This window comes from Microtus oregoni, unplaced genomic scaffold (genome assembly GCF_018167655.1).
Source record: "Microtus oregoni isolate MIOR12 unplaced genomic scaffold, Mior012 000022F_ref0000154, whole genome shotgun sequence".
NCBI classification, from domain to species: Eukaryota; Metazoa; Chordata; class Mammalia; order Rodentia; family Cricetidae; genus Microtus; species Microtus oregoni.
The window spans coordinates 33800739-33825380 of record NW_024543081.1 but is presented as its reverse complement, the minus strand read 5'-3'; the positions used below and the strand labels follow the sequence as shown (position 1 = coordinate 33825380).

At 40.0% G+C, this 24642-nt stretch overlaps 1 protein-coding gene across 1 annotated transcript; it reads right to left on the bottom strand.

Annotated features, from left to right (window-relative positions):
• Positions 1-439: 439 nt before the first annotated feature.
• Positions 440-24103, bottom strand: Has2 (hyaluronan synthase 2). The gene is made up of 4 exons (XM_041672411.1): positions 23985-24103; positions 12339-12965; positions 3585-3686; positions 440-2102 (listed from the first exon to the last, which is right to left on the bottom strand). The coding sequence occupies exons 2-4, from the start codon at positions 12963-12965 to the stop codon at positions 1173-1175; spliced, it is 1659 nt and encodes a 552-aa protein (XP_041528345.1). The 5' UTR covers positions 23985-24103; the 3' UTR covers positions 440-1172.
• Between the last annotated feature and the right edge of the window lie 539 nt (positions 24104-24642).

The window sequence follows — 24642 nt, the reverse complement described above, 5'->3', positions numbered from 1 at the left end:
GACACTAACAGGGGAAACGCATCTAATGTGTCTATGTTAAGGTCTGTCACATACAGGCCACAGAATAAAACTTCTGATGAATTGCATTGTCTTTGTCCCAATCACAGAGATAAATTTTTACCAGCTTTCTATTTTCCTAGGCCTACACAAATGCTGTCCTCATCTCTACAGATGATGCGTTTTTGATGTTCATGTTTATCCAGTACAAGGTGCCCAGTGTTTGCTTTCAAAGACTAGCATTCCCTTTTGAAAATGAATCATAATCAAAAATTGCACTTTTCCACCCTTTTGGCCTCAACTTTAGTGATTTGCTCTTGTACATGTGTGAGTAATGTATTATTACCTAAAAGCTGACATGTATCTTGGCCCTTTCTAGAAGAAATAAAAAGTTAGAATATTGAAAGTTTACATGTTTTCACAGAAATAAACTATTCAATTGTAAAAGGTAGAGAAAGAGAGAATCATTTTATTCTTTCATGAACATCGGTCAGCCAAGTTTCACATTTTGGGCAAGTTAATTTTTATAGTATGGTTTTTTTTTAGAACCTATTTTATTATAAAAAAGAAAAGAAAAGTGTATTTTGGCAGAGAAGTAAAATATAGACTATGATGTGAAATTTGTTTTAAAAATTGGCATACAAAACGTAAAAACACAGTACAATTATATCAAAATACAGCATAGCCAGTGGCCTTTAAACTTTCCTTTGGCATTTCATTTGGCAGAGTTAAAGACAAACATTTTTTTTCTTAAAAAAAGAAAATAAAAAGAAAGAAAATCATCTATCAAAACAGTCCATAAGTTAGGTTGTATAGGTTGAAAAAAAATGTTCCCTTGAGTTTTCAGAATCCTTTTCTTCCATGATCACCCACATAAAGCATGGCTAGTGAGGTATATAGAATAAACACTGTCGGGTGGATGCACAGTAAGGGAAAAGTGCATAAACAAAGAAGTCATCCCATGTTCCTAGGAGTTTCGGGTTAAATCTGAGTTTGTTCTTACTGATGTATCAATTTACTTTGGCAGAATCAAAAGTCAAGCCATCAGATGTCCTTGTTCAAGTCCCAGCAGCAGTGATATGTCTCCTATGAGATGCCACAATACTGTATGACCCCTTGAGGAGCTAAGGTGTGTGTGTGTGTCCCCATGTGCGACTGCAAGTATCATCACGAGATCATACGTCAAGCACCATGTCATACTGTTGTCCCTTCTTCCTCCTGCCACACTTGTTGATGAGAACCACATACAGAGTCAAAAGCATGACCCAGTAGCATGCATAGATCAAGGTTCCCACAATGAGAACAGTCTGTTTGGATTCAGAAAATGGCTTTTTCGATTCCTTGTAAATGGTGAAAATCACACCACCGAGAAGAATTGTAAACCACACGGACACTGGAATAAGTCCTATAAAATTGACAACAATGGTTTTCCTTCCAGATGTGCCCCACCCAGCTTTGTTTATGGTTGCAATTGCGAACATCTTGGCAGGAAGTAGACTTGACATGTATAACACTGAATAGAGAGACATGAAGACCATGACAATGTTTCCTCTAAGGCAGCTGGCAAAAGATGACTTTATAAGACCCACTAGCTGGACAGTTAACAGGAAGAGGAGGATGTTCCAGATTTTACCCCTGTAGAAGAGCTGGATGACTGTGGCAATGAGAAAGAAAGGGAAGAATCCAGTGATAACAGCTTCGTAGGTCATCCACAAGTGATGTTTGTGAAACCACATGGCATTGTACAGCCACTCTCGGAAGTAGGACTTGCTCCAACGGGTCTGCTGGTTCAGCCATCTGAGATACTCGATAGGTGTTTCAGTAAGGCACTTGGACCGAGCTGTGTATTTTGTTGCATAGCCCAGACTCAGCACCCGGTTGGTAAGATGCCTATCATCACCAAAACTGCATTGGTTGCCCATGAATTCCTGATTGTACCAGTCTTCTACAAACTCATGCAGTAGGGAGTTTCTGTACATTCCCAGAGGACCGCTTATGCACTGGACACACCCAAAATAAGACTGGCAGGCCCTTTCTATATTAAAAGCCATCCAGTATCTCACACTGCTGAGGAAGGAGATCCAGGAATCATACTTGTTTAAAATCTGCAAGTTAAAAAATATAAATAAAAGTTAGCTTTAGCTTCATAATACCAAGAAACCCCAAAGTATACTGAGATCACTGTTTGGCATTAAATCTGTTCCTCTGTGACTCTATTTTGGCTTCCTTCCTCTTTCTGATATTCTTTTATCTTATATTCTTGGGTTTTGTGTAATGAAATAAGCATTAGTTGGGTGTATGTGTATGTATATTAATGGATTTAGTTATAATTTTAAGCATCAATAATCAATCCTTAAATGTTCCCAGATGTGTTTTTGTAAATTACCATCTAAGATTGGAGGAGTTAAGATCCTAGGTGTGTTGTGCTGGGGGTTCAGTTCATGTGAGTTCCTGGAGGAAACAGGGTCATGCTAAGATTCTTCTGACCTGGTCAATGTCCCAGTTTTCAATCCGTATGTGTTCACTTTCCTTTTCCATTTACTAATTCCAAGAGATAAAAAAAATCCCCAAAATAATTAATTCTATCTAAATTTTGTATGCCTCTCTTCTTTTTTTAATCACGAGGCTATTTCTTTGTTTACCTTAATATGATGTTCCATTATACACTTTACTAACAAGCATGCATACATGGGTCACAGTACAAATCTCCATTTTGAGGTTTGTTTTCCTTGTACTTCTCATCTGGTGTTAAGATTGAATACTATACTTACAAGGAAATCTGATTTTACCTTTACATATTTTCACATGCTTGCATTTCTATTCAAGAAACTTCAGTAATGTGTCATTAATAATTGTTTCTCCATTACTAGTAAATGACAGGACGCGTTAATTTTGTCTCTGTTTATTCTTACTAGTGCAAATTTGAATTACTATTTCTCTTTTTAATCTTTGTTTTTCAGTTTATATTTTTTTACAATTTCTATATGCATGAGTGCTTTTCTATCTGTGTAGATGTCTATTATGTGTATGCAGTGCCTAAAAGAATCAGAAAATGACAACAGAGTTCTTGGAATTTGAGTTATGATGGATGTGAGTCATCTTGTAAGTGCTGGATACTGTAGTCAGATTCTCTGGAAAAGCAACGAACGCTCTTACCAATTCAATCATCTCTTCAGACCTTTCATTTTGTAATTTTAACTTACCACAGAGTGGCCAGATGTCTAAATGTAGAGCTGTACAATATATCATCTGTTCCTGAATATACTTCCATTTCATTACTTCTGTGGCTAAATAACTGCCTTATCATATGTTAGTATGGTATTGAATATTAACTTGTGGCTTGAGGTTACCTGCTCTTCCTTATTCATCTGTGCATTTATGTTATATGTAACTTATCAGTCACCAAGAACACATGCGATATACCTAAGACTGAGCATAGATATCCCTAATTATTTCAAGTCAGATAAGAAAAACTTACATGTGTCCAGCACCAAGACCATGGAACATTGAGCCAATAAACATTGAATGAATCAATATGTGAGTGCTATTAAAGCTGTCGTATACAAAAACAATAAAGCCACATGTACCTGGACATCTCCCCCAACACCTCCAACCATAGGGTCTTCTTCTAGAACTTTCACCATCTCCACAGATGAGGCAGGATCAAGCATGGTGTCTGAATCACACACCTGCAAAGCAGAAAGCCAGAAATTATGTAAAGAGGAATATGATTGACTGGCCCTCAGTCACGGAGGAGCTTCTGTACTGTACTCTTAGCCTTGTTGTCACAAACCTGCTGTCATGAAGGGTGACAAGTGTGGCAGAGGATTCTGCTTATCGCGCCCCATGTAGACAGGTCTTTATCGATATCAGTGCAGTGTGAGGCAGGCTAGCTCAAACGGTCATTGAGCATGACTAAGCAGCAGATTTATCCTATTTACAGCCACTGCAGTGCAGTGATCTTTTGATCAAAGATGGGTGAGGTGTTGGCAGGTGGGCTCATCAGATTATATTATCTAGTGGCTTTGTAGCCATTTTAGTTTATGTGAGTATACTCTACAATGTTTGCCCAGGTACTAAAGTCACCTAAAATCCATTTTCAGAGTTTATTACCATTATCAAAAAAAATATAACCACATTTATAATCAAAATGGGCAATTTTTCAAAGTCTCCAAATTTCCTTGAAAATAATCGAAGAAAATTAATAAGTTATGGAAGCATGGAATCTTAGGAGCTAAAGACATTTATTATATGTAGTATGAACCATTCATCTTATTTCTAAGGAATCCCAACATTTTAAAATCTTATTTCTTTCAGCTTTATTAATGGCTATTTTTCTGAAAAGATTCCTTGCTAATGAAGATTGCTGGAAACAGTTATTTTGAATGCAGTATTGGAATTTATGGATTTAAATAATGTAGGCAAATGTATCATTTCAGATTTAAGTAATTACAATGAATTTGGACTTAATTTATAGATTTAAATGTTTTGTTGTTATTATTTTACTAAGTGGAAGCACTTCTTTACAAATTAAAAGTCTGTCCATTATTCTTGTTGTGGTTATTTATGCTGTTGTGTTGATTTTTGAAAATTACATTTAGGATCAATATAGTCATTTATGTTGAGGAGGACAAAATAGGCAGAGGGATGTCTCAGCTTTTCCTTCTAGAACACAAAACTTCACTAACAGTTTTAAGCCCACGTGTTCCAAGCCTCAGGAAGCTACATAAAGTCAACCAAAAAGTAAGTTTGTCTCTCTCATGGCTTGTTTATTACAAGTTTTCCTAAGGCTACAGGCTGGGCTGGAGGTTGGGCCAAGGGGACAGAGGTAAAGGCACAAGTCCAGCCCACCTTTAGACTCCAGCCTCCAAAGTTAAAAACTCTATTGACTTAAGTCAGGAATGGTAAACCAAAGGCTAAAATAAGCTTAAAACAACAGGAAGGGAGAAATCCAAAAGTAATACTAAAGTAACCCCGCCTGCTTCTGAGCATGAGCAAGCAAGAGGAACCTCCACTTTGAAATGATTGAACTTGAACTGAATCTCTGAAGTTCATCATATTTAAGTAGGCCCCTCCCATTTTGCAAACAGAACTCCAGACAGTCTCTGAGAGAGGCTGTTAGTATGGTGAGCTTAGCTATATCTGGCGGAAAAGTTCTCAGAAATCTCCCGGGAAGGGGTTTGTTATCGTAGGATTTAAGAGCTTTAAAGAATTTCAGTGTCTGGATTCTGTGTAGTGACTCAATGCCAACCAGAAACCTTGCCTTTGCCAGTTGGAAAAAGCTTGTGTGCTCAGGGGCACAAGAAGATTTACTTAATAAGATGTGACAAATACAGCTTTAGTCCTTAACCTTCATCTAACAAGACATTATTCCTAGTTTTCTCCTCACCAGTTAAGAACATGTACGAAACATATTTTGGCTGCCTAGCTCAAGATTAGAACCTAGGACAGACATACAGCAGAAGTCTATGAGTCGCTGAAACTTGCATCCAGAAAAGCTGCAGGATGTGATCTGCACCCAGGAGCCAGGGCACAGCTCAAAAGTCTTTGTCCATGCTAGGGTATGACTGTGAACAGCTGAAGCACATAATTGTTAGTTACAAGATTTCTCAGCAGCAGATAACAGCAATGAAGAGGAATAACAACTTCTGAATAAAATAAGGGGAATTAACGTTCCAGTGTGCAACCCACTATTGGGAAGAATCAACCACTTCAGTTGAACCCCCAAAAGACCAATCCTCTCCTTTCTGTTTCTCACGCCCAGCCAAGAGTTAACAATGCCTCCTATATCTCTCCTTAATATTAAGGGATTGGTAAATCAGGGGCTTTAGGTAAAGACCAACCTGCCACCTGTTTGTATATTGCCAAAGGATTAAGATGATTTTATGCATTTGAATTAGAAAAGAAACAAAAGAAGGATATTTTGTCATGTACGTAAATTAGATGAAATTGACATCCGACCACGCTTGTTCGTGTGCCTGTTATCTTCCGCTGTGTTGACACTGCAATGAGGTCAAACAGTTGCAAAACATAATATTTGCTCTTCAGTGTTTTACAAGCAACGCTAGCCAACCTTGGGTTTAAAGTAAGTGGTTGCACGAAAAGGCTCTGCTTTCCCAAAAGTAACAGCAACACTGAGATGAGATGTTTTAAATCCCACTTTTACTTATGCAGGCTTTTCATAGGTTATGTTCTTCTCCATATGCTGCAGAGAGTGGTGACTCATAGAGCAGAGAATGTCAACTACTGTAGAGACTTTCTATAGTCATGACTGTCTACTTTAAGAACAAATGTTTGCAGAACCAAGAAACCTAAATTCTTGAGCCTTGTATCTTCCTAGTGCATGGCTTTGACCTTATCACAATCACAGTATATTATTAGTAAGACCATGAATACACAAACACTGCGTGTTCTATAAAGCACTGTATGCCATTATTCTAATGTAGTAAGTAATCCTTAAAAGATTTACTCCTTAAGGGAACCCAAACCTAAAATATCTTTGTGCTATGGAGAGTGTTCAATACAGAGAAGCACAGAAAGAGACCCAAGACTTGATTTCATGTAGAAGATCTCTTATGTAAACAGACTGTAGTTTATGTGGAACCATCTACAACAGCTGGGAACCTCGCGACAATCTAATCGGAGCCCCTCACAAGAATGCTTGCCCACCAAATGCCTTTCATATTCTAAGACCCAAGTCGAAAGGCAAAGTCTCTATGTTTCACTTGGACTTTTACAAAGGTCTTTCCTTTCAGTTTTACTAATGGATCACCTCTGTAGCTCATATTCCATCTCAAAGAGTGGTGAAAACCCAGCATATCAAGCGGAAATCTGAAATTGCTGTAGTTAACTTTCGTGAGGAATGAAAGTTGAAAAGAAATCAAGACCTCTTCTGGTGCTTGCTTTTCCAGTTCAACTCTCTCTTGATCTTGACCCTTCATCTTAACCCTGAACCTCCATTTTCATCTTGACTCTTCATCTTAACCTTGACTTTTCATTTAAACCTTGAGACAATTCAATTATTTCTAGAGTGTGCGGAATTGGGTTTTGTTTCCTGTTACAAAGTAATTACAAAGCAAATGGAAATTTTGCTTCTCTATCCCAACCAATATCTGTAGATGAAAGAGGCCAAGGGTGAGGGAAAAAAAAGGAAAAAATAGAAAAAGATAACAGCAAAAACCCCTCACAGATGGTTAAAAATGAGGAGACAGAAGATGGTACCACTCTCCCTGAGCTCCTCTAATGATTTGCCACAGGAAATATACAAGAGAAAGCAAAGAACAGGTTGATATTCAATGTAGTGGTAGAACACTCACCTAGAAAGCAAAGGCCCTGGGTTTAGTCTCCAAAACCAAAGGAAAATAAAGGAAGAAAAATGAGATAGACAGAGAAGGAATAGGGGGTCAAACAAAAGCACAACACAAGATTTTAAAATGAAAGTAGAACCATTCCCAATCTACAATCTGCCAGTTACATAAACTTGGTCCAGGTTCTTAACTTGAACCCCTCAGCTGAATTTTCTGCATTTCTATCCCTCAAGACAAACATATAGATTGCTATTATCCTTATCATCCCTTGTCAGAATGGCTTCTTGATAAGATTTTATAAATATATATATATATATACATATATATATACATATATATATAATTATATATATAATTTAGTAATGGGTATTCACAGTAAGTAATGAAAAGATATACATGAAGAAGTATAACAAACAAAATGCAGATATATAAATTCATGTCTCTAGTTCCAAGAAAGAACTCTTGTTAAAGTTAGTTTAGCTAAATTATGACCCCCTACCCCTGAAGCAAAGGGAACCCAGAGCTTCACAAACATCTGAAAAATTTAGATGACACAGTGATCTAAAGCCAACAGGGGAAAAAAGTCTTTGATTGAGTTATAGTTTGGTGGAAAGAAGTGCAAAATGTAAAGAGTGGTTTGTATTCAACCATAATTAATACATGACTTGGTTGTGATACATATCAATCCCTTTAACTTTTCAATTGGCTTTGTTCTCCAAAGTTGAATCCTTGAATATAGCCCTGTTTTAAGGGCCCCACCCTGAGATTTCCTCATTCCCTTCATGTGTTTTTGTTTGTTTCAAGAGAAGAGCTCACCATACAGCCCAGGCAGGCATCATATACATGATCCTCCTTCAACCTTTCCTCTGCTTAGATTATAGATGTATGACACCAGGCCCAGCTCTTGTTCCCTTCTTTATGGTTTTGAGTTTTGTTGATATGTTGTGTGTGTATGTACTTCTTAGTGCAGGGGTGTACAAGTGAGTGGAGGTGCCTGTGAACATGTGTGTGCTTGGATGTGAAGGCCTGAGGGCTCTGAGTATCTTTCTTAATAGATCTCCACATTTATTTTTGGAGACAGGGTTTCTCATCAACCCTAAAGCTCATGAATTAGGCTAGATTGACTGTCTATCCAATGAACTTCAGGGATTTGTTCATCTCTGCCCCACCTGAAGCTACAGGCATCGCTGTGTGCAGGCTTTTTACTTGATAGGAGGTGAGAGGTAGTGGGGGATGGGGAACAAAGAATAAATTAAACGAAATTCTGAAAAACAAAAGTTGTACATCTTATGGGGGATATTCTGTAATGCTTTAAGAGGTATGTATATTATAATGCTTAAACCTAATTTATCATACCTTTTGTCTCAAGAAACAAAATGAAATTGAGAACCAAGATAGTGGGAGGAGTGAAAGTGGTACTAACTTCAGCCTTGATCTGAAAAGGACTTCTCAATCATGAGTTCTACCAGCTAAAACGGATTCATCTGGGGCCAAGTTCACAGCAAACTAACAACAGACCTGGATCCCCTGTTCCTATTTCAACATTCGCTCAACCTTCTCTCTCCACATACATTGTTCTCAATGCTGTCATGGGAATATTTCAGTTTCTTGGACTTTCTACACAGAATTGAAAATAGGTAAATGTCACACAGCAGTTATCATTACTTATGATATCTGTGTTCTATAATTTTTTCATAAAGACAGGATTAACAGTTGTTAAACTATTTCTAGCAGAAATCCAGGGTTAAGTGTCTCTGATCATATTTTCAACTCTTTTTTTTTAACATTTTTACTTAGTAGTTGTTTGAGAACTTTATATAGGTATATAACTTATAAATACATGACCTTGTGTGTGCTTGTACTTTTTTTTTTATAAATGTCTCTTAATCTAAGGAGTATTATTGAGTATTAACACTGAATTCATGGCCTGGAGAAAACTCATCTCCATGAGGCATATAATAGATTTCTTATATTTTAAATTACACAAAATATCTATACTTGGGGTCAATTTAAAAACTAAATTATCAACAAAAAGAACAAAAATGTAGATATCATGGCACAAAATGGATATAAAGACAATTATTAAAACAAAAAAGAAAAGAGATAAATTTTAAAGAGCAGAAAAAATTGAAAATGTAGACTATAGAATCCATGAGGGCATGTCACTTCTTTACTCTCCCTCCCCCACACATAAAGTTTATTTTCCTTTCATTGTGTATTCTCGCTTTATGCTCTTGTTCTGTTTTTATACCTGTTCTATCTCTGAGAGCAACCAGCACCATCACAGGTAAACTGCTACTACACTACCTTTCCCTGGACCAGGATTTCATCAGTCTTCTGACACAGAGGTAGATGTTTGAAAGGCTACAAGTTGAGAATAGTAGTCAGTCAAGAAAAAAAAAAGTGGGGGAGCGCGCACAATTTCTGAGGTCTTATTCCTGCAGACCAGAAGAACTCTAGGGTTCCTGGAGATTAACTATAAAGGGTAGCACTGATACAGAAAGTCAAGTTAGATTGGATGTTACTGAAACAGGAAACACAAAAGAGGGTAAAGAAGGCTTTAAGAACATTCAGTATTATTGGGTTTCTCCTTCGTGGGAGGTGAGATCATCTGTTAGTAGTTACACAGGGAGGAGTTTGGATGGTGAACTGGGAGCATGGTGAAGATATGAAATAATAGGTCATGAGAACAATAAGCCAGAAACTCCAAATCAAGTTCACAGAGTACTGAGGAACATTAAAGACTGGCTGTCACTAGAAACCACATGTCTTGGCCACACCTCTCCATGGTGAGTCAGTATTGTCTAGCAAGCACACAGATGGTCACAGCTTCTTCCTTAGACCTCCAGTCCCTGCATCTTACCCATGGGCCATTGCGTCCTACTCTCCTTAAGGCACTTGCCCACTAAGTTTAATCTCCAGCCATACCTGTCACGACCGTCTCCGCACCTCTCTCCTTCCTGCCTTAATGTGGCCTCTGCTTTACAGTTTCCAAACTTGGGCTCAGTCATAAGAGAAAATTAGATCATTCAGTATTGAGTTTGAACCTTAAGTAGCTGCCATTTTGTAGTCAAGCAAGGTTATCTTTCAGGAGGCTCCTTGGGGGATGGCATAGGGAGGAATGCTCAGATTTGGGATACTAAATGATTGTTTTCTCTTGTTTGTGTGCTTGCAACTGCATGAAGAGTCTCAGGAGGCCTCGGAGCTTAGATACCAGCAGCTTCTGGGGTCAGTCTTTTAGAAAGTTTAGTCTGGAGAAAGACTCCAGCAGAAAGGCTGTTCCATCCTTTCCTACTCTTTATGACTTTTTCCTGGACAAGCACAGCACAAAGTTGTCAAGGAAACAAACAAAGATCAAAACAAGAATGATGGGAGAAGGGGGTTTGGGAGGAGCAGGTTAAGAAAAAGTAAGAATCAACGCGCACAATGATGTCTTCCTTGGAACTGACGAATCTAACTAGAATTAAAAGCAAAATATCAAAGCAGATGTTTGCTCATGTAAGGCACAAAGCTTTATTCTTTGTGCTCTAAGCTATCTGTCATACCTTTCTTGGGAAATATCTTATCATCTTCCTATCTAGACCAAAAGCTATAGCATGTAAGCATCATATGTCCAGAAATAACTGAAATTCCCTTAATAGCAAAAGTTCTACCATTGAGAAATTAAGAGAGAAATGAGAGGAAACCAGTGCTGACTCCACAAAATATTATATGAATATGCAAATGGGAACCAGTGAAATACCTCCTACTCTTCCCACACTATCTAAAATTAACCCATGACAACGGATGGTGCATACCATATATTTTAGTATAAATTGGAGGGTAGTATAATAAACAACACATTTATAATAAAATCTTTAGTTATGTTGGTTATTACCTTGTAACTTTTGCTAAGCCCTAGGGATGTATTGTTTGATCTAATTATTTTAAAATACTTTTAATATCGGCTTATTCTATCTGGTAAACTGAGGCTCAAGGAGATGGGATTTTGCAGTCAACAGCTAACAATCCCTGTGGATAGATCCCCAGGCAATGACCCTAAAATCATTCCTTAATCCCATCTCATTATTAGACCTGGAAACATGATATGTGTCAAGAAAGATCCCTGAACAATAGGATCCCACTGCTAAAAACAGGACAAAAGGGTTTCACTTCTATGAGGATGAAGGGTTCCAGTGGCTTCCCTACACCAGACATACTCCTCAATGCTTGGTTTCATCATGGTCAAAATCTAACTAAAGAAGATGAAAGCAAATTAAAATGAGAAACTTGCCACATCCTCAATATGAACCAAGGGAGGAGAAACCTTCCACGGAGCTAGAAGGGAATTAAGGAGAGACACAGCCTGCCTAATTTTCCAGCAAGCACACATCATCCCAAACTCTTTCAAAGGTCAAGTTGCAGTGAGGTAATGCTGTTTGGGAGTGAAATAAACATTACATTGGTTTTGCTCCCTCTACGACGGTTTGGTTTGCCCCTCCTTTTCCTTTCTCCCTCTCAATTTTACAGTTCTTGCTCTTTTTAAAATCAAAGCCATTTTTACCACTCCCCTTTTATTGCGTCTACACACCAATCATTTTCTTGCCTGCAGCTTTTCTCAAGACCTTTCCACTCCGGCACAGGCAATTTTCTTATAGAGAAGCTGCTGGTGTGTGTGTGTGTGTGTGTGTGTGTGTGTGTGTGTGTGTGTTTAAACAGCATGGACTAGGTTTTATTTGGCAGAATCCAGAGGGACAGAGAAGAAATAAGGAAAAGGAAGAGCACGAAAGGAGGGCTCTCCTGTCCAAGTAATCCCAATTTCTAACCAATTGCATGGACAAGGAAGCACTTTCATAGATGCTCTTAACAGTTTTACAAGGTTTTTTTTTTTCTGTCGTTCAAAATGCACTTTCAACAGTCATGCTGTTTTCCAAAGGACTGAAAGGAGCACTGTGTTCAGAAGGGACAAGGATGGGCTATAGCATACGACTGGGGAGACACAACAGCTGCTTTATTTCGACGTATGTTTGCCCTGGCAGGCATTCTCAGACCTACCTGTACATAATCCACACTTCGTCCCAGGGCTCTGAAGGCTGTGTACATGACTTCTCTCTTTCCGCCCCATTTTTGCATGATGCAAATGCTCTTGTTAGACAAGACCAATTGGGTTACATGCTGTGAGCTTTCTTTATGGGACTCTTCTGTCTCCCCAGGTCCCTTTTCGTGGTAGTTGTTCTTCCAGATATAAGTGGCTGATTTGTCCCTGCCCATGATTTCACTGAAGATGTCCATCATGTAAAGATCATCATCCGAGTTCCCATCGATGACCATCACAACCTTAATTCCAGGGTAGGTCAGCCTTTTCACAGATTGCAAGCATTTCCGTAAGTAGTCAGGGTCTTCTTGATATGCCGCGATGCAAAGAGCGACGGTTTTGTTCAATTTAATGGGGGTCTCAAGGGACTTTTTCATTTTCCGGTGTTCCAGGAAGGCAAAGAGGCTTTGGATGATGAGGTGTGATGCTAAAAAGGCACCATAGAGTCCAAAGGAGAAGTAGTAATTATCCGTTTGGATAAACTGGTAGCCAACAATATAAGCAGCTGTGATTCCGAGGAGGAGAGAGACTCCAAAAAGTGTAGTTCCAATTATTCTCAGGACACATAGAAACCTCTCACAATGCATCTGGAATGTAATCAAAGACACTTGTTTGTGGTTAACCATTCTTGCCTCATGCTTATCACATACAAGTATTATGGGTGGTAGGGAGCACTGTACAAGAAGCTTTTAGGGATTCCCCCCACCTTTATTTTTATTCATTTTAGATTATTGTTTGATAATTTCATACTTGTATTCAATGGACTTGATAAATATTGCTACGTATTTCCTTCTTTCCAACTCTTCCTGCCACCACCATGTTCCCCTCCCAACTTCATGAACTTTAAAACATTTTTTAACCTGCTTAGTCCGCTCAGTACTTCCAATGTGTACATAGATATAGCGCCATCCACTGGAGCATGACAACTTATCAGGGTCTGCATTCCTGATGAAAACTGAGTATTTTTCCAGTAGCCATCAACTGCCAATGGCTCCTCAACTAGGAAAGGGATTCGGCGTGCCCCTCCCCCACACAACAGTCAGGAATTATAACATTGAGTTTCTCACTTAACTTGCTATGTTGCCACAAGGTCTTATCTTCAAGTCAAGATGCCCAGATAGCACAAGACTGTTTCAAGAATCAAATGAGTGGGTAGGGCCATAAATGCCACAATGCATTAAACTCTTACCTGGATGCATTGCTCTAGGTGTCTTAGGTCCTCCTCTGGCTAAGGCAGCTACCTCCCTTTGTATAGAGCAACAACTAGACATCAAACTAAAATTTCCTAAAGCAATCTTCTTGCCTGTCCAATACTTTCTTTGGCTCCTAATTACTGATGAATGGGAAATCCAAAGAAAATTCTGCTGACCTTCCCAAGTGTGACTTCATTTCATCTATCATGTGCATCCCTAGGCTCACATCTCCACCAAGCTGGATGAGGTTAGAGATTAGGAAGACTGTGTACTAGGACTAGTTCATCCATTAGTGCTGTGACCTAGCAAGCATTGTCTTCTTTTCCTGGATCCCAGTGCTTTTGTTTGTGCATATGTTTGCTATTTAAGATCTGTTTGATGACAATGCTCACATTTTACAAATCCCCCTTTGACATTAAAATCCATTACCCCTAGATGTCCTGTGTAAAGATCTTTCCAAAATACTGTACTCATATGTCTGTCTGCTCCTTCCTCCCACCATTATCAGGGGGTCCTGACAGTCCTGAAGGTCAGACAAGCAACAGCAGCATCATAGAACAAAATCCATAGTATTACTGGCTACATTCTGCTGGATTCAAAGAGCTGAAAATCCATCCTATCAAACAATCTCGGAGGTCAGACCTTAAATTTGCTTCAGTTCTCATTTCACCCCTAATTTCTGCATGTGTCCTAAATAAGGTTGTTGAGTGGGGGCTCTGTGTGATTTTGTGTGTGCAAGCACATATGCACCTGTGTGTGCATGTATATAGAAACCAGATGACAACCAGAAACCAGGGTTGGTCATGCCTCGAGTGCTGTTCACCTTCCATCCCGCTTTTTTCTTTCTGAGACGAGGTCTATCACCAGCCTGAAATTTGCCAAGCCACCTGGACAGTGAATGTCCAGAGCCTGCGCACCTCTGCCTAAATAAGGTTTAAACAATTTAGTACTGGAGAGCCATTTTTCCCCTGTGTTTCCTAAACAATTTCTGATACTAATCATTGAAATTTTGGTACATAAGCCTTCATACATCTTACTTTACAGCATTATTCCCTTCTAGGTATGAACCACCGTAAGATGCATAATTGTTATAAATGCAGTGTTCTTTTGTTGGTTTTCACACCCACTTTGAGAATGGGTCACATTTGTATATCATTAATACATGATAATTTTATAGTCTAGCTAACTTTAGAAACTGGATGAATTTATTTTAAATGGAAAATTTGGTAAATCCATTATCTCTGTAAAGCTTTTTCTCTCAGATGTTATTTATAGTCTCCTAATCCTTACCAAACCGTAAAGATGAGTATCCCCTAGGAAGCAGTATCATCTTGGTTTTAGCAACTGTGCAGCTATCTTCACATTCTTTTGCATTTAATAATTCTTGCCTGGGTGTGTACTAGACTTCTCAGAAGTTTTGATGGGTCTATCCACCAAAGTTGTTTCTTTTCCTTGTCCACAGACAAGGTGGTAAATCGACAACACTGTGACCTGTGGAAGTTTAAGGTATGCCTCTTCTAGTAGAAGGGAGAAAGATTTTTTTAAAAAGAAGATAGTCTCCCTCCAATCTTTCTTTATTTCCTATGGTTTTAATATGTATCAGCAAGGTTCTAGGGTGTATCACCCCAAGATAAAAGGAGAGGTTGGTCATTGCATTAAATGCAGTCTTTCAACTATCAAGGTCGATGCATGGACCAACGTCAGCAATAACTAACTCACAGGGTTTTGTTTTATTTATTTTAAATTGACTGTTATACATTTTTGGATCTCATTAACCCTAATTATTATAACCAAGGTCACGTGACAGAGGCCAGAGACCAAGGTGCTGCCTATCCTCTACCTTGTAGACACCATGTCCTTCTGTTAAACGGAAATGATCACGCTCATTAGACTCTTTGAAACACTGTGCTGAGGGACAAAGTGACACAGAGTGGCAAGCCTTTCTATACTCCAGAACCACAGCCTCCTTCGAAGGGCCTGTTGGCTAGGAAGCTGAAAAACATTCAGAGCAAAATAAAGATGTGAGTTCCACTTCCAGCAGCCATACAAGACACCGCGATGCTTGATATGGGGATCAGATAGCAGCAGCCTTAAAGTAAATGGGAAGCTGAGTCCACTGGAAGAGAGTGAGCCTCAGAGTTTTCAGTGACTGGTGAGCAGGGACCTCATCCCTTGTTCATGAACACAGTTAATAGGATGCTGAATGCTCCCGGAGGCCACACTAACTGATGCCTAAAGGTGCTGCAAGCAGCAGACTTGGAGCTTGTCATTTCCAAGACATGGGTCATTCTCACAAGAGTGAAACATTTTCAAAGGGACCCAAGCATTTGCCAGGAAGAAGCTTAAGTGTATGCTCAGCTTGCATTTAAAATCCCCATCCCCAGTGAAAGAACAGTCTGCCTTTCTCCCATTATTCACATTTTCCTTGCTTTTTATCAGCACACATGGATGTAGAGAGTGGTCACAGAGCATCTGCTGGCCACAGCTGAGGAGGGAACACCCTCTTACATCATAGGCGTCTACAGAATGTCCTTTTGAAGCCTGGGAAAGTTGCTAACACACTGCAATAATGCGGTTAGAATTGAACCTTTATAATCCTGTACTCAGTTCTGTCGGGAGAGACACACAGAGCATCTCCGAGTGGGCCAGAGGGCAAAAGGCACATTGTAAAGCCTGTTTTACCACGTGGATGCACTGAATCAGAGAGACACACAGGGTGTGTGTGTGTGTGTGTGTGTGTGTGTGTGTGTGTGTGCGGTTTTTCAATTGCTCTGAGCAACTTCATAGATGTGGGCACCATATGTATAAAGTTTCTAAGACAATCATTAATTCAAACACTCTGTTACACAAACCAACTTTCCAACTAAAAAAAGAACATGTCTATGTGCCTTTTCTCTTGAATTAGAGTAGCTGGGTTATTTCAGGCCTAGATCCTAAGAGAGATAATTTAGAAATTTGCATTCTGTGAATATGTAAAATATAAAACTTGAATTTGGAGAGTGGTAGGATCAGATTTTAGCCCATTGGCTTTTGGCTTGCTGCTGTACTTGGACTTGATAGCAACTATTTAATAGTGTTTATTCTCCCTAGAAATGTAGGTCAGAACAAACTGTAAGAGAATGGATTATTCTAATGCAGTATAGACTCACATCTCTATCCATCCATGCATCATGCATCTATCTATCTATCTATCTATCTATCTATCTATCTATCTAACATCTGCCCATCCAGACATTTATCTATCTGCTGTTTCAATAATGTACGTAATGACATAAAACCCTGCCCAATTTACAGATAATATTCACTCTATGAGTAATCAAAATTGTCATTTTCATTACCCTCTATGTATTGGCAGCTAATAGTTATTTGTCATTTATTGGGCTTTAAGTAGAAAAGAAAAGCTTTTGTTTTACTTTAAGGCATGATCTTATTTCATCTTAATGTCTTGAGGTGGCAAACATATTATTAATCACACACAAGAATGCATGTATATGACAAAGAAACCAAGACATTGGTATTGAAATTACCTGCCCAAAGTTACAAACCAGGCATGGTACCCACACAGTGCCTTAAATGCAGAAAGCATTTGGTGAGAAAAATTTGAATCCTTATGAGAAGACTTTTGTTTCTAGCTAAAAAAAAAATAAATCTGTATGGCATAAGGGAAGATTAGAGGAGAACTTTAAGATGTGTCTCCGTCATTGTGGTGTGTAGAGAATGAACAATCATATGGGTTCAGATATATAGCCAGGCAATATTCAAAAACTGCTGGGCTTGTATACTTTTCCATATGCATTCATCCTAAAGGGATAAAAAACAGTATTGCTTCTAAATAAGATACTGGCCCATCTAAGCAAGTGCAATTTTAATGCCAGCAGCAGAAATCCTGTCTCGCCATGAGAAAGAGGCCACTATTTCCAATGCTGTCACCTGTGGCAGAGACAGAAGGCTTTACTTGTTGTCCATCTCCCCCACATGGAACCCTGGGTCAGAAAGCATCAGAGCCTATCCTCACCCTTGACCTTTAATGTTATAAAGATCAGGCGAAGAGAGGACATCAGCTGTTCTCCTTGTCTTAGTACCATGTTGAGAACCGAGTTCCCATAGACTTCACACAGCGCCCTTCCACATTTGCTCTGGGGAGCATCTGGGAAAAAGCAGCAGACAGTAGGTCAGATGGTACCTCCCAGTGTGTACAGTTTAATGGCTGCGAGGAGTCCAGACCTGCTCTAGAAGATTTGGGGGCAATAAAGATAATAGAGACAGAGATAGGCGTGGTCTCCAAGAGCATCCAGAGCAATTATGACTCACAATCTGAACAACTTTATAAGTACAGGGCTGTGAGGGATGGGAGGATTATCTTTTATGCACCAAAAGGCTATCCCCTGTAGTCCTATTGTGCTCATTAGTCCTCACACAGCTTATATTTTGGCTCTAATGACTTGTAATTGTGGTTGTGATTGTGTGTGTGAGTGAGTGAGTGTATGCATATGTATTGTTTCTTCATCTGAAGAGATTATGAAGCATTGGCTAGATTAGCAAAAGTTTTAAATCAGGTATACTTATGTTCAAATCCCAGCTTTGTCATTCACCCATAGAATTTGGCCAAAAGCAACAGATTGAGTTGAGATATAATCACAGCTCCTCCATTTAATCGTTTAGTAACCTTGAATAAGGTACATAAAATAAGCTGACTTCAATTTCTTAAGCTATGCAGTGGACTTATCATATGGAGTGCAAAGGAGATAATGAGATTGACAGAGAAGCTCATTGAAATTTTTAAAAAGAAATAGCCTTCAATTAAATCTTTATAGTGCTATTTTCTTACCAGTAATGACCTAATTATCTTCATTTGTCTTCCTTGTAATCCACTGCTACTTGATAGTTAACAATTAATAAAATGTGGCATGATAAACAGAACAGAAGAATTAGGGGTTAGAACAAGTTGATTCAATGCAAGCTTGGTTTTATAGCAACTGTCTGTCTTTACAACAAACTTTTGAAAGCTCTGTGAAGACGCTACATGATCACTCAATTTATCTAATGGAACTTCAAATTTTGAGAAATAGCATTAAGACTCATTCATTTTAGCATTGCTGCCATCAGTATTATAGATAAACATGGATTACACCAAATCCTCCATTTCCATGGTCTTTACCATATTCACTCCATGAAAATAAGCAGAAAATTCTTATTGGTATCCACTCCTTGAACTTCATTCCTGGTCTATGAAAGACTTGTGAATAACACCATTTTGAGGGATGGAGCACATATAAAATGCTTTGCTTGTAATACAGTGCATATTTTTAAAAAAATGGTTATTTTAGTCACTATTGTTGTACAAGTCAGTTTTAATGCAAATAAAGAATAATAATTATAAAGTCCATTTCTTCCTCTCCTCCTCATTATGTTTTTAAATCCATTAAAGACTCTAACTTGTGACCAATATACCATCATATTATGACACAGAGATGACGGGAGATATTTAAAGAATATTTCTCTACTGAAAATATTGCTCCAGACTCTACCAATATATAGAACCTGTACAGCAACATAAGCTCTCCTTACCATAAATTCATTTAAATTTTTTATACGTGCTTCATTTTTCCTATAGGACTTATATGCTAAGTGCAGTTTTAAAGAACTGGGAGTATTGGTGCTGACAAGTAACGTCAGCTAGTAATAGTATCTCCCTTCTCAGGTTTTTGATAAGGTTGAAGATTAGATAGTCATAGTTACCGTCCTCTTACAATCCAGCCAAGCCATTTCCGATACAAGACTTAGATTCCATAGGATAGAATGTTTATTAAAACATTTAGCACATGTTCCTTGCTTAATATTGTTTATGATGATTGTAATTCTAATCTTATACTTAATATCTGTTCCTAATGTATATTGTTTTGTATTGGGTTTAGAACTGTCTTACTTAAACAAAAGGGGGAGGTGCTATGGGAGCTCCTTCTGCTCCTTCAGCCAATAGCCTTTAAGATACCAGCCCACTGGGGCTTTAAAAAGCAGCAATAGCCATGTGCTTGCTCTCTTGCTTCCAGAGCTGCTTCTGGTTACTAGACTCCTTTCCTGATCACGCAGAGGACTGTTGTCTGGGACAATGATCTGTAAGTTTTTTTGCTTTAAATAAATTACCATTCTATTAATCATAATTCCAAACTGGTGTGGGATTGTTTGTGACTTACTCCTTCCAGAAACTTGCTTCTTCATAATAAAAGATATCTGCATGATAGCTTTCTGGCAGCTAGCCATGGACAAAAAAAAATGGATAGTGAATGAAAGGTTAAAATTTATTGGTTCCCAAATGTTAAAGTATTTCTGATTGACCTAAAGATATATAAAGTCAACTGTTGTATTGCTGCGACAATATTCAGAGTTTATTGATATAATTTGCAACTAGAGTATCAAAAGCTTCTAACATACAATGAAGTCTGGGCTAGCAGTCACAGAGTGACAGAGTTCAAGTCCTCCTTCACCTTGATGTCCATTATGTGATTTCCTTCTCTTACCTGTTGGCACTAGAAATCTGAGCTAGAAATACCCACTTGAAGCCCTCCAAACTCTTCATAGTGGAGCACATCAATGCCTTTCTCTTACCCCTCTGACCTGCATTCTCTTTGAAGTTGCCTTTCTGTGTCCAGTCTCACCTTCGTTTTCCTACCAAAGACTGTGGAGCCCACTAGGTAGGATCAGAATTCAAAGCCATTTAATTGTCTCCTCACTCTAATAGGACTTCAGGCTTCAGCTTTCTCTCCATTGCACCATCGATTTTAATCATGTACTAGAAGGACGCCATTCTTCTCAAACTACAAGTGGCTCCTGAATAGCGCCATCTTGCACTGCATTTGCAATGGAGGGGGAAATCCCAAGGAGTTGACATGCAATCTTCCTGACTACCAATACTTGGGCTTAGAAACTTACTCTTTAGGTCATCAAAATATTATGTGATAAAGTGCAGCACAAATATCAGTCTCTGTGAAATAGTGCAAAGCCATATGGAGCAAGTCGATACTCATTCTAGAACTTTCTATAACAGGGAAAATGAAGAAAGTCGAGCTGTGGCAACTATTGGCAATGGATCTTCTTTGGAGGGAACATATTCTATTCAGCTAACACAACCACTTCCAAGAGTGCAATCTCTATCCTTGAAGCTTCTAGAAGAACACAGCCTGGGTATGCAACAATGAAAATAACTCAGAAAGACATGGAGCCTATGGGTTAGTCCCCCACTACATTAATCTCTGAACTGCACATCGTGCGGGATGCAGGTAATTAATAACACTTAACTCCCTGTTACCCGTTCTCAGATTTAAAATGATATTGTGTAATAACAACTTCCTGAAAGGGGATCTCCACTTAGATCCCAAACAAAGGCTTTCCCCATGGTGCCCAAGTTAGGAAATATTTAGAGAAAGATACGTGCTTTTGTAAAAATTCAAAGGAGTGAATGCTTTATAAAATCTTGCAGCAAGGTGTGGTGGTGCTCAGGACTTGGGAGACTGAGATAAGTCTGGGTTCCCTAGTGAGATCGCATCAAAGGAAAAAAAGGAAGGGAGGGAAGAAACCACAGAGAGAAGGAAGGAGGGGGGAAGGAAAGGAGGGAAAGAGAGAGGGAGGGAGAAACTGAGGGAGAGAAAGTAATCAGGACATCAAAAAATCTTAGCTGGTAAAGATAATGGCTGTGAAGTTACACTCTACAGAGCCAACAGAAAGGGGTACCCCAAGCTACCTTACTTTCTAGTAACTATCTCTTAGTCATTCATTGCACAAGTCCCGTTTCCCTGGACAACAGCTGACTGTATACAGTATTTAATTCCTAGAGAGTGATATTCACATTTGATGCTGATCACCAATGTTTTATATATTTAGAGTTGTATACACTGATGAGTTTATTCAGTAAAGTTTGGATTTGGTTTTAGATATAATAGAAACAACCTCGTTAAACTGCATCTAATCAATACATTTACAATACAGGTGTCAAGTCATCTAACTCTAGTAAAGGATAAGGGAGCAAGAATAGGGACAAGGCTTGAATCCAGAACCCCCACATAGGAGTTGGGTTTGTTCGGAATAATATGTGTGTGTGTGTGTGAGTGTGTGTGTGTGTGTGTGTGTGTGTGTGTGTGTGTGTGCGTATATGCTTCAGCTGGGCATTATGTCTCTAAATTTTCACTGAAAATGTAAAAGAACCACTACTCTACTAGGAAAACTCTTGGAAGAAGATAACTTGTATTAAGAAACATGATCTTATTTGAATAGCTAATCTTATCTAGACAAATGTAAACATTAAATTTATGAATGAGTCATTTGCGTAGGTTGGAAGGCAAAGACAACAATTTAAAAACTTGAGTTGTCTTCAACCTAATTGTTTTGTCAAAACGTAAATGTTATCCGTAAATAGGTTGCTTTGCATGGATACTTGCTTTAGCTCGTTCCACAGACATGCAGCTTTCAATTTAAAAACCTCATATTCTAAGATCAAATATGTATCCACTATTCAAATATTTATTTTTTAAAATAACTTGTTAAAAACGAATCACAACCGGATTTAACACCTCCAAAGGCACTCTGCCATATGCCTCTCTTTAATAGGAAATCCCAGGTTAAGCCTTGAAATCTACAATGGGCCTCCCAAGTGTGTACCACACCATTTCAAGGAAGCTAATCTAATGGCTTCCTTCGCTTTACACTAAGCAGACCTTGAGTGTCTCTATATATACACTCTGGCCTCCAGAGCAGGGTTGAGGTGGGGTGGGGGAATCCTTCCTGGCCAATCAGAGCCTCCAAATCTATTGCATCACATACACCCCTCCCAGGGTGTGACATCAAATGCAATCCCAGCCCAGCCATGTGGGTTGAAGGAGTGTAGCGTTTCTGTGCAGCTGCCTCAGAGACTCATTTGGCAGCAAAGGGTCCCAGGAGGTAATGAAGAGAGCTGGGCGGGGAGGGGCAGGCTGGGCTTCTACGTGTTCCAAGCCTGGACGCGGTTGCTGCAGCTGGTTTCCCTGGTGGCTAGGGGTACCTGAGTCAGGATAGTGTGCCCTGGCGTTTGGGGGATGTCCAGAGCAAAGCTGATGGAAACTGGCACCTAGGACTGTGTAATATGACCTGGGTCTTCAAAGCCCTGATCCTCAGACACCACCTCCGCTCCCAGCCCTTCTTCCCAGCCTTAATAGTCTTTCAGAGCTGTTATCCCTGGGCTGTCTTTCTTAGGTCGGAGGAAACCTCCTCTGTCGCCGCGAAGTTCTCACCCTTGCACAGACCCTCCTTTCAGATCCGCCCTCGGGTTCACTGGGGCCAATTTCTAAGCCCTGGCTCACTCTGGAGGGGGGGGGGGGAACCACCGTGACGAATTCCGCCCAAGGTGTTGATTATCCGTCTCAACCCAGCCTCTGGCTCCTCTCCCATCTCCACTCCTGCTCCCGGGGTCCTCAACCCCACCCTGGGCAAGGGTCTAGGAACAGAGCCCCCAAGTCCCCCACACAGCGGTGTCTCCAGCTGCAGCAGAGGAAAGAAGCGCCAGCGTGCCCCGTGCCACGTCGTATTTGGCTCGGGAAAGGGTGCAGCTGCCTGAGAGCAAGGCTGTCCCTGCGCACGCCCTGCCTCTGGGCTTCGGGCAGACCGCTGGGCGCAAGGAGGGATGCGCGCGCCCTCCTCTCGCCCCCAATGGCGAATGCCACCGCCTGCCTTAGGACCCCTTCGCCTCAGAAAGACTTCCGCAGCGTTACTGAGTCCGGATCACCCCGCCTGACACTTTAATGGAGTTTGGAAACTGAAAGAGTGGAGGCCCTGGAAAAGGGGGGAGTGGCTGAACCAGGATGGTAGCGAGGAGGTGGCGCAGGACTTTTCTTCCTTAGGGTCTCTGCCCAACAGGGCTAAAAGCCCGGATCGTTTAACCCTTTCAGTGCAAGCCAAAATTGAGCTCTTTTCCTTAAAACACACAGAACTGTGTTAGGGTGTTCCTGCTCACATAGTAGCAGGGGTGGGTGGGTGGGTAGGAAAAAGGGAAGGTGAGAAGGTAAGGACATTTACGGAATGCATTTTCCTTAAACAGTAGAAACCCTTGTTTTCTAGCTGCGGAGCCCCTTTGACGCTCCGGAAGATGCCCAGTGGAAAAGTACATCTCAGGACAATCAGCTTTGCTCCGCTACACAGTTACCTGCGCGCCCTGAGAGGCAGCAGATTTCTGGCTAAAGCGCAGAAATGATAAAAGCCAGGGTACGATGAGGGACCAGACAGTGATTGGCAATATGCAGTCGGTTGGAAATAAAGAAAACTTCAGGCCTCACATGTTTCTATAGAAACGAGGTAATTTTTTTTTTCAGGCTCTGTGGATTATTTCTGCCCTGCCCCGGATCTATCTAGGGCATTCACAGTTCACTCAAACGCGCCTGTGTAACGTACCTTGTCCGGCTCCTGCTCATAAACTCGTCCTCAGCCCGTCTGTGTGGTCCCGGAGGGTCGTAGAAGGCAGTTTCCAAAATTGAGGTAATACGAAATCAGATGAATTTGAGACGACCGGCCAAAAAAAATAAGAAATTTAAAAACATCATTTAAAAAAAATGGGGGAGCCTTAAATGTTTGGTTCTCCCCTCTTTGAGAAGAAATTGAACTAATATTCTCTCTTATTATTTCCGTTGTCCTGAAATCTTCTAACTCGTTTTGTTAAACGTGCTTTCAAAAATAAATTAACTTTTCCCCCTGTTTTGCTACTTGCTCCAATCCCCCTCCCTCCAATAAGGCAAAGTCTCTTTTTCCCATCAACCTAAAAGCCCAGTGAAGACTCAGCGGAACCTAGGAAGCTTAGCATGGAGAGAGCCAGTCTTTGGCTGGTTCAAGTCCCCCTTTCAATGGGCTGCTCGAAGCCAGGACTGGGTAATTCTTTCCAGACGCCTTGACTTCTGCTTCCTCGCTGTTGTTGCCTTTCTGCCTCCTCCAACTAAAGGGGGTCCTAACAAGTGAGCCGGTGGGTGTTTTAATAGGACGGAGAGAGTGGGGGAGAGGAGAGTGGAGGAGGGAGGTGGGGAACTCAAGAGGGGAGGGGACTGGGCGGGATGGGAGG

What these genes read in the sequence shown, in the direction of transcription:
- Has2 (XM_041672411.1), bottom strand. Translation starts at nt 12,965, where the DNA reads ATGCATTGTGAGAGGTTTCTATGTGTCCTGAGAATAATTGGAACTACA. An exon ending in GAAGTGTGGATTATGTACAG is followed by an intron (nt 3,687 to 12,338) that starts GTAGGTCTGAGA and finishes TCTGCTTTGCAG; the next exon opens with GTGTGTGATTCAGACACCAT. An exon ending in GTGTTGGGGGAGATGTCCAG is followed by an intron (nt 2,103 to 3,584) that starts GTACATGTGGCT and finishes TTTAACTTGCAG; the next exon opens with ATTTTAAACAAGTATGATTC.